General features: G+C 34.2%; 1 protein-coding gene across 1 annotated transcript; it reads left to right on the forward strand.

Annotated features, from left to right (window-relative positions):
* The first annotated feature begins 2,628 nt into the window (after positions 1-2,628).
* Positions 2,629-8,522, forward strand: LOC132055620 (uncharacterized). The gene is made up of 4 exons (XM_059447538.1): positions 2,629-3,006; positions 4,288-4,337; positions 4,423-4,475; positions 7,715-8,522. Exons 1-4 carry the CDS (start codon positions 2,747-2,749, stop codon positions 8,072-8,074), a joined length of 723 nt encoding a protein of 240 aa, XP_059303521.1. The 5' UTR covers positions 2,629-2,746; the 3' UTR covers positions 8,075-8,522.
* The last annotated feature ends 4,266 nt before the right edge of the window (positions 8,523-12,788 follow it).

Here is a 12,788-nt window from a genome sequence, read left to right on the forward strand (position 1 = left end):
AGGCCACGTGTCATATACGGTATTATAAAAGCGTTTACAGGCATTAATAAAAAATGGCATGGATGGTAACTAATTTTCAACCGTAATCCGACGCTTGGCATAAATATTTTTATACATATATAATTTATAAAATGAGCTTTATCATTTCATTATGGTTCGATGGCATAAATGACGCAATCCATTCTATATCCGATGGTATAATTAATTTTTTTTCGCAATTAAAAGAACTATTACTAACAATATCGCGTCCAATGTCAAAACATTAATATTTCCGCCCTTGGATATTTGAGCCTTTTCCGTAAAATGAATAGATAAAATAATTTGACGGTATTTAATGATTTGATGTCTCAAAATGGGGTAACAAGGCGCTATAAATTTTTTACTTTATATAGAGGAGCAATGATTACATGTGCAATTATATGATGTTACTGATTCAATCTATGATGATCCCCATGTAAATAGGTTAACGCAATATACCTGTGATTTTTGATAAGTTAAGAAATTTAGTTCGACCTCTTTAACACAGCGGAATCATATCAGCATCTCATGAGCTATGGACTTGGTCCATCTCTACTGGTTCCATTGGGTACCATGCCACATGGCCCAAATACGTCTTGTGTAGCGATCCTATTTTCTTCGGGCAATTTGCAGGATTGTCCTTTGCTGGTGTGGTCTTTAATTTTTGTCCCTCAAATTGGTGGTCTTGAATTTTTTTTCTTCACTAAAATTTCTTGATTTCGATTTCGAACTCCCGCTCAGTCACAAATTAAAAAATAATTCACAAGGCAGAGTTTTATATCAAAAACATAAAATTTAATATTTTTGCATGCTTGATTTACAAGCAGTTTTTGGCCTTCAAAATTCTGCCTTAAGACAAAGTTTTGAAGGCAAATTTACGCAGTAAAGCGAATTCAAACATTTTAGGTCCTCTGTAATTTTTTTTTTAACGAGCTGAGTTTCGCTACAATCCCAGAACCTCGGGATATTAGGCGAAGGATAAAAATTCAAGACCACCAATTTGAAGTGATAAAAAATCATTTAAAGACCACCCCATCAATTTGATGTCCAATCTTGTGGAAAGAAATATGATTTTGTTCTCTAACTTTTACTTAAAAAAATCTATAGAACCCGTTTGGCCATGAGAATTATTCACTTTTTTTTCGGAATTTTTTTTTCACTTTATGGTGTTTGGCCATAAAAATTTCGAATTTGGAAAACAACCAAAATTTGTTTTCTACTTTTTTCATTTTCTGTTTTGGACCTTTATTTTTGTTTTTCTATTTTCAAAATTTACCCCAAATTTTTTTATGTTGCTCAATTTTTATCCTAAAAGTTCATACAACTTCTTTCATTGATCAGAGGCAACTTATGTTGCTCTCCACTCCAACAAACATTGATCATCATGTGTTAAAAAGCCTTGAATTCAAAAGTAAAGCGAGAGTGCCAACCCAGAATTTTTGCAACAAAGTCATATTTAGAGATCAAGGTTATATTTTGAAGTACCCCAAAAAGTTAAGGATAACACATTAAGATTTCTAGTTGCACCCTTTTGACTTGGAAAAACTATAGAACCCGTTTGGCCTTGAGCACTCCACGGCCGATCTACCAGTATAGTTGCTATTTTTCTCCGTTTTGGACCTTTTATTTTGGTTATATTTTATTAATTCTTTTGGGTGATTTTGCTAGTTTTTAGAAATTGAGGGTACAAATCATATTTCATGTTTTTTAGAAAAAATACACTTCAACAACCAAATATTATTTGCAAAAACTATGTCTAAACACAACTCCAACTTCAAAAATTCCGAAAAAAGTTAAATTATTTTTGATTTTTATGGCCAAACGCTCAGCCTTCTTCGAAAAAATTAAATTGGATTACTAAAATGCCGTACGGAGTATTTTGTTTAGTTTTGACAGGGGTCGTTTGATCGATAATATTAAAATAATTAATTTCAACGCTCGTATAGAATTTGATTGGTCTACCCTATAAATGTAGAGACAATCTCGGTGTATATTCTACTTTTTTTAAACCTCACTTGTGGAATTATACTGAATATATTATTGTTGTATAGATCTATCGGAAACAGTATCTCTACCTGCACTTGCCAAGGTAGGGGTAAGACGTGTTTACACTCTATGCTCTTCAGACCCCACTTGTGAGATTACACTGAATATGTTGTTATTGTTGTATAGAATTTGATTGGTCTTATAAAAAGAATTAATCACCACGTAATTAATGTAGCTTTTAATTGGCTATATCAAATAACACACACAGTAATATGTTATGTGGGAATTCATGTAGTCTCTTCATCCCAATTTAAGTGCTTTACTATTCTTTTCGGCCTGTCTCAAAAAGAGTATCTCTTTCTATATTTAATAAGTTGACAATTTAAAAATCCTACAAGATAAGTTTATATCCACAAAATTCAAAGGACATTTTAGTACATTACGCACATTTTTAATTCAGGATTACAAGATTCAAAAATATCTCTTTATTTCTTAAACTCCGTGCTTAATTAAATTAAGATAGGATCGGGAGAGAGTAAATAATTGTAAACCTGAAAATGAAAAGGAAAGAAAAAAAAAAAAAAAAACAGAGGTGGTAACCAAAATAAAAAGGGCGAAAAAGTTGAGGGATTTAGAATGACATCATCCAGTGGAACTGGAGATCGGACCCTATGGAATCCGAATAACAATAAGCAGTCCGGTTTAGTTTCAAAAGAACATCAGTCCGCCTGCTGAAAATGTGATGTTTAGCGGTAGAAGCATTTTGGTCCGTCTTTCAAGGCGATCTACGCTCTTCCACAGAAGAACACTTTGCGGCAACAACAAGTCAATCCCCATCTCCAACAACAATAACGGCAAGGTCAGTAGTAATAGTACAACCAACGAAGTTGAAAACTCTGTTGCTGTAAGTCGACACGATGCCTATAAACAGTTGGAAAACCTTGACTTCATGACTGCTACTAAGATGCTTTTCACGGAACCGGCAAAGAAGAAGAAATTCGGGTACTTGTTTCTCATTGGCATTTTATCCAACACTTTTGTTGCTTGTCTTTTCATTTTACCTGAATGCATATTTGTTTCACGTTATATTCCTGTTTTGTCTATTGACATGCTTTAACTTCACTTTTGCTCCTGATATTGAATTAAGTAAATTGTTGCATAGTTATGTTGTAGTGGCACACTGGCATAAGACGAATGGTTTCACAATTGAATGGTGTTGAAACTGGATATTGATACAAGAACGTCATCTAACTTTAACCAATGGCATCGAGCTTTATGTTTCCATTTTTGCTGTGGCTTAACCTATTAGGGCGAATGATAGTTTAAGGATTCTTTCCAAAGTGTAGCTGGAGAAGCAGTATGATCAGTAAGTATGTTATACGTGGAATTTAAGAGAGATTTAAGTTTCTGAATTACTTGAGTGCTGATTACTTTACCTAATAAGATGTAAGCAAAGAGATAATAAAGTTGTAAAAGTAAAATGTGTGATTGGAGGGGTGCAGTATGCTGCAGGGGCATGTAATCCATTTTATCTCTATTTAGGCTTCACAAAGAATTAGGGTAGTTACACATACATTCTTCTTCTTTCGGAAACAGCCTCCCAACCTCCCAACGTAGGGGTAAGGTCTGCGTACACTCTACCCTCCCCAGACCCCACTTGTGGGATTACACTAGGTATGTTGTTGTTGTACGCATACATTCTTCATTGAAAAGCTTAACTACTGCGGCAGTGTCTTCCCTTGTTACATGTATCTGATAAATGTGCCAAAGAATGCCTATTCAGTTTGACCCTGCTTATATACTGTGAATTTGTGACCAAATTTCAACATGCTTATGCCTAGTGGCCTAGAGAAACAAGGATGGAGGGGATACATTCCCTTGACATTTTGTAACCCGCACCATTTCATTAAGTTCTTGTTAAAATAATTTTTTGTTTGTTTTCATTATTGCTGGTTCCAGATAATGACATAGTCTTGAGGTATAATGTCACCAAAAAAGATTTTGAATGTATAAGTTCGCTTTCTTTTATGTCCTCTTACACAAACACGATAAAAAAACATAACACACTTCACCTATTCTTTGATGCCCTCAAAATTAACATGTCTCCTCTCGTCAACCTTTAAGCTGCATCATCATGAATATTGTGAATTTTTCATGGAAAATTCCTCTCAAGCTCTGGATACAGATATGTCTGTCTATTCTTTTTAACTTTACTGTTCCTTCTTTGGGGTTGTACTTCCCTCCTTATTTCAGTTGATTGACATAATTTCTTTCCATGATCAGGCTTGATTTTCATCTGGTACAGTTCTTCTTTGCTTGCTTGCCTTCACTGGGTACCTCTACTTCCTTTTTTATCCCATGCTATTTCATATTTGAAGTACCTTCCTGCGCCTGTCTAAAACAATATTTCTTGTACAGCTGTTTATTTGGTGGCTCAGTATGCTCGCTATGAAATTAGAAGAATGGAGGCGGTAATGGAACTTCTCCTTCTTTGTTTTTATTTTTGGGTCATCTTATAATATTTGGCTATTAACTAGTTTTAGATTTCATTTATTGATGCCATTTTTCTTTCCGGAATATCTTCTTATGATCCAAATTATAATTTATGTTCCATGGTCTTGCATATTCATGGGGTACTTTAATATTCTTTCTTTAGATAATCGTATTCATGGGATACTTGTGCTTGAATGCATAAAGAGGCTGCAGGGTTCTGCCTCTGAGTGTTTAGCATGTATGAAGGAGTGAGTTTTAGATGAAATTCATCGAGTTACTTTTCAACATGTATGGAAAAGCATTTAACTTTTTATGCATTGAATGGCAACAGTCTATTAATTTCCCATCATGGGATACAAGAACTTTATAGTGAAGCTTTTCATCCTCAGGATCATTTATCCTCAAAATTTCTTTTTGTCTGTAAATTCTTTAAGAGAAGTTTTGGGCTGATCTCACCAACATTCTTCTAGTCTGGTTGAACTACGTCAGTTGATTCGTGGTTTAGCTCTCCAGTATCTCTTTCTTAGTATGTTCCGAAACAAGAGATGGCGTTTCTTTCCAAGAACAAAAGCAATTCCATTATTTCCAAAAACAAACAAGAGATCTTGTTTCCAAGAAATAATTGGAAAACAACACCAACAACAATTACGCCTCAATCCGAAGCCAGTTGGATCGACTGTATGAATCTCACTGTCCATTTTGTTCATTGAGATCCGTCATTGCAATATTCAATATATTAGGTTCTCTACTCCTAGAAATTCCCTACTTTTTCTGTTGACATATAAATCCCTAACAAGATTAAAAAGACTCCGTGAAGATATTACTAATGTGAGCGTAGTAACAAAACTAAGCCTTCATCTCAACTAGTTGGCATCTCTCCTATATGGATCCTTTTCTTCCATTATGGCTATCTTTCCAAGTTTGCATAGATTCCAAGAGATTGTAGGTCTTTCGAGACAAATTTTAGGTTTACCTTGTCCCCTTTCACACCTTCAACTATCATAGTTTTACACTTATGGATTGATGCATCTAGAAAGTCACATAAGACATGACCAAACCATTTCAAGCGATCTCTCATTTTATCATCTATACGTGCCACTTGCACCTTTTGTAGCATCATCATTTCTAATCTTATCTTATGAAAAGTCATGTATGTTATCATCCTCATCTATGTGACACTCATTTTGTGGATGTGTTAACCATGGAGGCGTAATATTCTCTTCATATAAACACTGGCGGTCTTGCTACTGTTCTATATAACTTGCCTTTCACTTTGGTAGGTACTCATAAATGAATTGTAGCAAAAATTTGAAGTAATGCCACCAATGGGAAAACAACACCAATAAGGGAAAGAAAGGACAATCCAAATGGTGGTCCACAAAAGTGGGCCCTATGCTTGGCCATAGTGTGTAAAGTGACCTCTTAGCACTTCTATGCAATCCAGATTTGCACTCATGATCCATCTCTTCTCTTCTGGCCCAAAATTGCTTCATTTTTTCAACAATCTTTTAATTTAAAAATATGTTTAGGTAAATAAGACGTTTAATTGTTTTTATCTCTTTATTCCGCTAATAGAAGGCTTCAAAAATGTTTTAGGGATCTACTGATGATTTTCCCCAAAAATAAATAACTAATAATACCAGAATAATTTATCCCAAAGCCAAACCAAAAAACAAAAGTAAGCAAATTCAGCTAAATATTTTCCATGAACACGAAGATAAGTGGAATCTTGTTGAGGTGAACATAAGATTCTAGAAAGCTATCCAGGATTTTTTTTTTTCTGATAAGGTAATGTAAATATATGTTTTTCGATAAGCTCTCCAGGATTGTTAGTGAAAGGAAGTCTAGAAGTTTGACCAATTTGCAGTAAAAAAAATAGACGAAAAGAGAGAGGATAGGATGGTATGCAGGGGGTCAGACCCAAGGGTATTCGCTGTAAAATCATACCACATGGGATAATCTTAAGTGGGTAGAGTGAGGTGTGGAAGACAATATGGAATATAATGGTGCCAAAGAAGATTGCTTTCTTCACATGGTGTGCAGCGTGAAATATAATCTTAACATCTAATAATTTAAGGAGGAGAGAAGGATCCTGATGAGTTGGCATTGTGTGTGGGAGGAGTGTGTGCAAAACATAGACTATGTTTTGTTACATTCCAGAATTATTACAAGTCATGAGATTTCCTTTGCTAGGTATCTGACCTTGGGGGGTGCTGCTAAGAACTGTGGGTGAAGCAGTTGCGAGTGGAAAGTGCAGAGAGTCAGGAAAGGGAAAACAGCCCTGGAAGTGACACCATTGTGCCAATTTTGGACCATTTGGAAATGAGGAATAGAAGAATGTTTTTGGGAAAGAAGAATAGAAGAATGTTCTGGAACATTTTCAGCCAAGGGTGTGGCCTAGTGGTCAATGAAGTGGATGCAAACCTTGGCGTCCAGCAAAGACTAAAAAACAATAGGGTTATGTCATCCCATCTGCCTAACCTTGGTATACAGAGTTACCCTTTCCGGTGAGAGGTGGCGGTATTGCAGAAAGTTACGACACCGTTGTTTTTGATTGCACCGGTGTGAGAGCCCCGACTAATCCCGGGGTGTACAGCCCTCGGCAAGGAGCTTTCCCGCAAGTGCAACACCGTTGTGGTGGCAATTTATAAACAAAAAAGAGAATGTTCTCTATGTTTAGAATGTTCTATAACATAGAGCATGTTATAGGAGTATGAATAGATCACTTTTGTATGACTTATAACTTTGGTGCAAGGAATAATTATTTATGTAAATGGGTAAGAATGTCAGGGGAATGAGAATATAGTTACAGTCATATTGGAAATGTTTTGAAATAATTTGGCATTTATCTAGTGAAGTGTTTTTATTAAAAAGTAAGTGTGGAATAGTTGTGCTTGTTAGCAAAAAGCACGCAACTGTTTCTTGCAAAATTTTATGGTTGAGTCGTGTTCATTGTACTTCATATACTTTCTTTTATCTACTTAAATCTGGTCTCTTGATCTATCTCTAGGACTATTGCTTATATTGTTTATCCAATACTTAATCTTTTCCCCTTAGCTACACGTCTTATTTGGTGATCGAGGCAAGTAGAGAGAATTCTCCTACAACATCCAAATGTTATTGACTTTAAATATCAGAGCTTCGTCATTCTTTCCACTTTGTTGCTTTTGTTCGTACTTGTATTCATTGACTATCTTGTTCAAAAAATTCCAATCAGGAAGCTGAATTGAAAAAGAAAGCTGAAGAAGATGCAAAAGCAAAAGAGCTGGAATTGATGGCTGAGGAGGAAAAACAAGAAGCGACTGATCCACAAATTTCCGAGGTGAAAGCAAGAGTAGATAAGTTGGAGGAGATCATAAAAATTTTAGTCGAGTCCAAAAAACAATCAGGTGATGTTGCAGACAGACCAATTGGCAATTCTGTCAAGAAAGAACCTGCAACAGCCAAGCCAGGGACTCCTAACGCTCAGGAAAAGACAGCAACTCCCTCTAGTGAAGGGAAAACTCAAGCAAAAACAGCATTGCCTGATCAGAAGCATATAAAAAATGAAGGTTCCTCCAATGATGCCAACAAATGAGATCAGTAGCATATATTATTTCATGAGTCAAGTATTTTTGAAGAGTCCGAAGTACATAGCTTTGCAGAATAGCGAAAAGCCACTGCTGCGAAGAGCTGATGCTTATTTTTTAAATCAATGTTTTATCACATAGAAAATTGGAGGATCTAACATGTGTAAGGATTGCTTGCTACCATGTTGTTGCAGATTTTCCAAGCGGAAAAGCTTAATTTTGGAGCATCAGACATTTGGCAATAGCATTCTTTTGTTGATAGCCAAATCAAAAGGCTCCTGTGAGATTTTGCTAGCCAATTCCGAGTACCACCTTGTTAAAGGCTGAGGCATAGTCTGTTATACATGTTAGATAATTCCTGATAAAATCAATATTCATTGATATTTTTGTTTCAGGAATCCACATGTTTGGCAACAGCTTCACTTGCCAATACTGGAGTATTATTTGCTAGTTGAAGTTTGGCTATCCGTATTTGGAAATACCGTTCTTTAATATTTGAAATGTTAAAACTGATGAGTATTTTAAGTGAAATAATGTTTTTTCAGTCACAAAATTTCAATTTTTTTTTTCAAGTGAAAATCATGTCCAAACACATTAACTTCTCACTTAATTTTTTTTTCTTTTAACTTTAACTAAATGCTAAATAAATACAATATACGTATATTGGATTATCTAAACGCCTGCATGGATTCAAAGTTCAGAGAAATAGCAGAACCAAATAGAAGCAGATGGATTTGGAATTCATGTCCAAACACATAAACTTCTCAAGACTCTTTCATTGCGTTCTTGGTTATAGAACCACAAATTCCATGTCAGAATCTTTAAGTTGTCAGTTTGTAGAACTACAAACTTAAGATCTCGTTATTTGATTCTCCGTTGTAGAATCACGAATTACAGAACTCTTTCCTTGATTTACACAAACTTATATGGTATGTGTTTTGCTATTCCAATTGTCATGCAGGATTTCATTACTTTTGTAACGATTGTCTAAACGAAGGAACTATTAATAAGCATGCTTGGTGCAATAAGAACGAACATAGAGAGGCGAACTTAGGATTTAGATGGGTGCACTACTGAAAAAAGGAGGAAAAAAAAATGCATTAACGGGGAATTGATCCTTGAACTTTTAGGTAAACAATTTAACATTCAACCAAGTGCACCACCAAGCCTTTTATAGCATGGGGTCCAAAAGGTAATACTAGATATATTTTAAGAATTATTTTACACATAATATACCAAGTTTAATCGGGGTGATCAGCGTTGCGACCGACTTTTTTACACCTAAATTCGCCCCTGTTAACATACATAGTTGAAAATTGATAATTGCTAACGTGAATTCCAACGAAGTGTATTGGATCTTCGAAAGTCTTATGTTTGAAAGTGAAACCAAAAAAAAATTCCTGGAGTTCAAGGAAAAATTTCATGGTGCAGTTCAAACTCAAGAAATCTTTCTAGAGTTCGAAATGTATCATTTCCAACTCCGGGAAAAGTTTCTCGAATTTTCTCTGTGTATCAGTTCAACCCAAGGTCAATCTTTCCCCCTCTCATATGTTTTTGCAATGTGTTTGGTTTTTGAATTAAAATGGAAAGCGTTTGTTAATTTTGGATGGCTATGTGGAAAAAAAAACATAGTTAAGAAGAAGAAGCCTAGATTTTCCTTGTCTAGTTTAGGAGTATTTTTGTCCAACTATTACAAAGTGGTGAAATGTTTATTACTAGTTTTGATCAGAAAATGGCTTATTACTAGTTTTGATCAGAAAATGGTTTATTACTAGATTTGACCAGAAAATGGAACTTTTTTATCAGCGGTGTAAAAAGTGGCTATTTGCCAATTTCACCCATTCTTTTTTTTTTGCAGGATGAATAAAGTGTATTTTATTATCTTTAAAAAGAAAATAAAATCATTGCAATTGTTGTGGTTTTGTTCCTTGCTTGGTGGTGTAATGCGAGTTCATTTGATCCATCAATATCAAGAAGAGTCAACCATACATAGAAGGTAACGGAAGACTTTGCTCGACCAAACGAATGTAACAGCATAAATATTTAGAGATGAGAGTATAAGTGAATGAAAAGAATCCAAGAGGTGAAATTTGCAAATTTTTTTGATCGAACTAGCAGATTTTATTGAAACCAAAACAAGCGTGCAAATTACATGCAGAAAATAACAAAATTCCAGCAACTCCCTACCACCCACACAATGCTTTCTACCATCTACCTGCTTTGCATGTACATTTTCATCTTACTCCCTCCTATGTATATAATCTTCCTATCTACTCCCTATCCTTACAATTGTGTTTAATTTCCTGTGCAATATATAAAAAATTTTGTGCTAACAAGCCTTCTTGATTTGCTTCACCAATTCCTGCGGTCTAGGTACCACTTGATTTCACAATGCTTCATTTCTTGCCTGCCATATGTGATACATAAGAGCTGCAAGGATTTCCAAATTTTTTTAAAAAAAAATCGAGAATAAAAGTTAAACACCAGTCCTTAAAATTAAGTGACATCCGGTGAAATTTGCTAGAGAAAACTTGGGATTTTCTTTCTTTACCTTAACTAGTTTGTACGTTCATAACGTTTGGACAACGTCTAGAAAAAGTTTTTGAGTAATTGTTAGCTCTTTTTTCAAATTTTTGTGAGTGTTTTGTTAGTTGACTAAACTTATAATTTCTTTGAAAAACGCCCGAAAAAGCTTCTGAAAAATATCTAATGTCAAACAACATTAATAGTGGGCGACTTGGAATACATGCATATTTTCAATTCTATTTGCGCATAGTCTCACACAGAGGCAGACTCATGATTTGAGTGCAACGGGAGCACCATTATCTTTAGTGCATCAATTACTAGCGACAAAGTTAGGTGTGTGACTCTTAAAAAAAATTATTAATTACAATAGCAAAGTACAAACTTCAATATTATTAAATATGATTAATTTGATACTAATATAACGAAAGTACATCATCAACTTATACTTGAACTCGACGCTTTTCATTTTTTGAAAATGGTCAATAATAGCATCATTGCTTACATTGCAAATACTTCCTTCTCAAAGTAACAAACTAAACAATTATTTAACAAAAAATCACTAATAGTACTACGTAATTCATCTTAGGCTCATTATTATCATTATTATATTATTAAAAAGAGGATAAATAACCAATAAAATTCTCCCAAATCCATTTGAAAAATAAAAACAAACATGATTTTTCAAGACCTTAAGTTGATTGTACAAAATCTCAAATTTAAGAATATGATAAGATTTTAGGGCTTAGTATAAGATAATAAATTTTTTAATTAAATGAAATCTATAAAATTATGTATTTCGCAATCCCTAGTAATTAAATATGATTATATAGTTATATAATAAGTAATCTATATCAATCACTAAAAAATAAGGGAAAGCTTTCCCGTAAGAGAAGTCCGATTGTTGGCTCGAATTCGATTGCCGGAGAAATTAATGAATATCGACAATAGATTCGACTATGGGTGACGCTCCTAACTTAGTGATTTGTGAGAAACTTGATAATGGAAGAATGAAAGAAGGGTTTGAGAATGGAGAGAGCCAAATGAGTTTCTTTTTGCTTATTACATTGGGAAAAAATGAGTGGGAAGTGGAAAAGATCTTTTGAAATTTGGGGCTTTTGGGGGGAGGGATTTAAGCAAAAAAGTAAAATGGGAGGAGGACTAAACAATAAAAAAAAAAAAAAAAATCTGCATTAAGCGCAAGTTTACAGCACAAATTTTAAATAATAATAATTGTAGGAGCTGAGATTCAAACTCGGGTCGCGATCAATGAGCATCAACTTAGGGGCACTCCTACCAACTGAACTACTTTAGCAATTATGATTGAGTGATTCTTTTAAAATATATGATAAATTTTCAAGATATATAAATATATGTATATAAGGTTTTTTTCGAAATTACGGGCACGTGTCCCCTCCCCCCCATCAAGGTGGGTAACCTGGTCTCATAAGAGCAAATTATAAGCGTTGTAATATATGAGTACAACGTGTTAAACCAGTAAGATTGGCTAACCATGTTTCAAAAATCGAAGTTGAAGAAAGTACAACTTTTGAAAGGTCTAGTTTAGTTGAAGTCTGTCCCCTTAGGGGTTATTTGGTACACGGTATTAGCTGGAATATCCAATACTAATTGTGGGATTAATTTTGTATCATGTTTGGGATAAATTTATACCTTGTACTAAATAAAATATAAAGTGCATCCCAAACTTAAAGATGAGATATCCCATCTTATCCCATTAACCCTGGGATTATTTTATTCCATCTTCTAGATGAGATAAATTAGTCTCAAGAGATGGCATAAATTAGTTCCAAAATTATAATCTTGGAATAATTTTGTCTACGTACCAAACGATCACTAATGACTTGTTAGTCAAACAAGAGAAAAGACATCATTTAACTCCTGAACTTGGCACGAAAACTCACTTTAGCAACTAAACTTAAGTTGTATTTATATACCCCCCTTAACAACTTTCATTTCAATTATTTTTCACCCCAAATGCTGACGTGGCAAAAATAAAAAAAATTAAGAGAGTAAACAACACAAAAAATGGTCCCGATATATATATATATATATATATATATATATATATATATATATATATATACAATTAAAAAATAAAATAAAAATAAAAAATAAAGATGAGCCCCATAATCCTAACCTTTTCAGCCCTCCTCTCCTTCTTCTCCATTATTTCAACCT

Source organism: Lycium ferocissimum, chromosome 5, assembly GCF_029784015.1.
Source record: "Lycium ferocissimum isolate CSIRO_LF1 chromosome 5, AGI_CSIRO_Lferr_CH_V1, whole genome shotgun sequence".
Lineage (NCBI taxonomy): Eukaryota > Viridiplantae > Streptophyta > Magnoliopsida > Solanales > Solanaceae > Lycium > Lycium ferocissimum.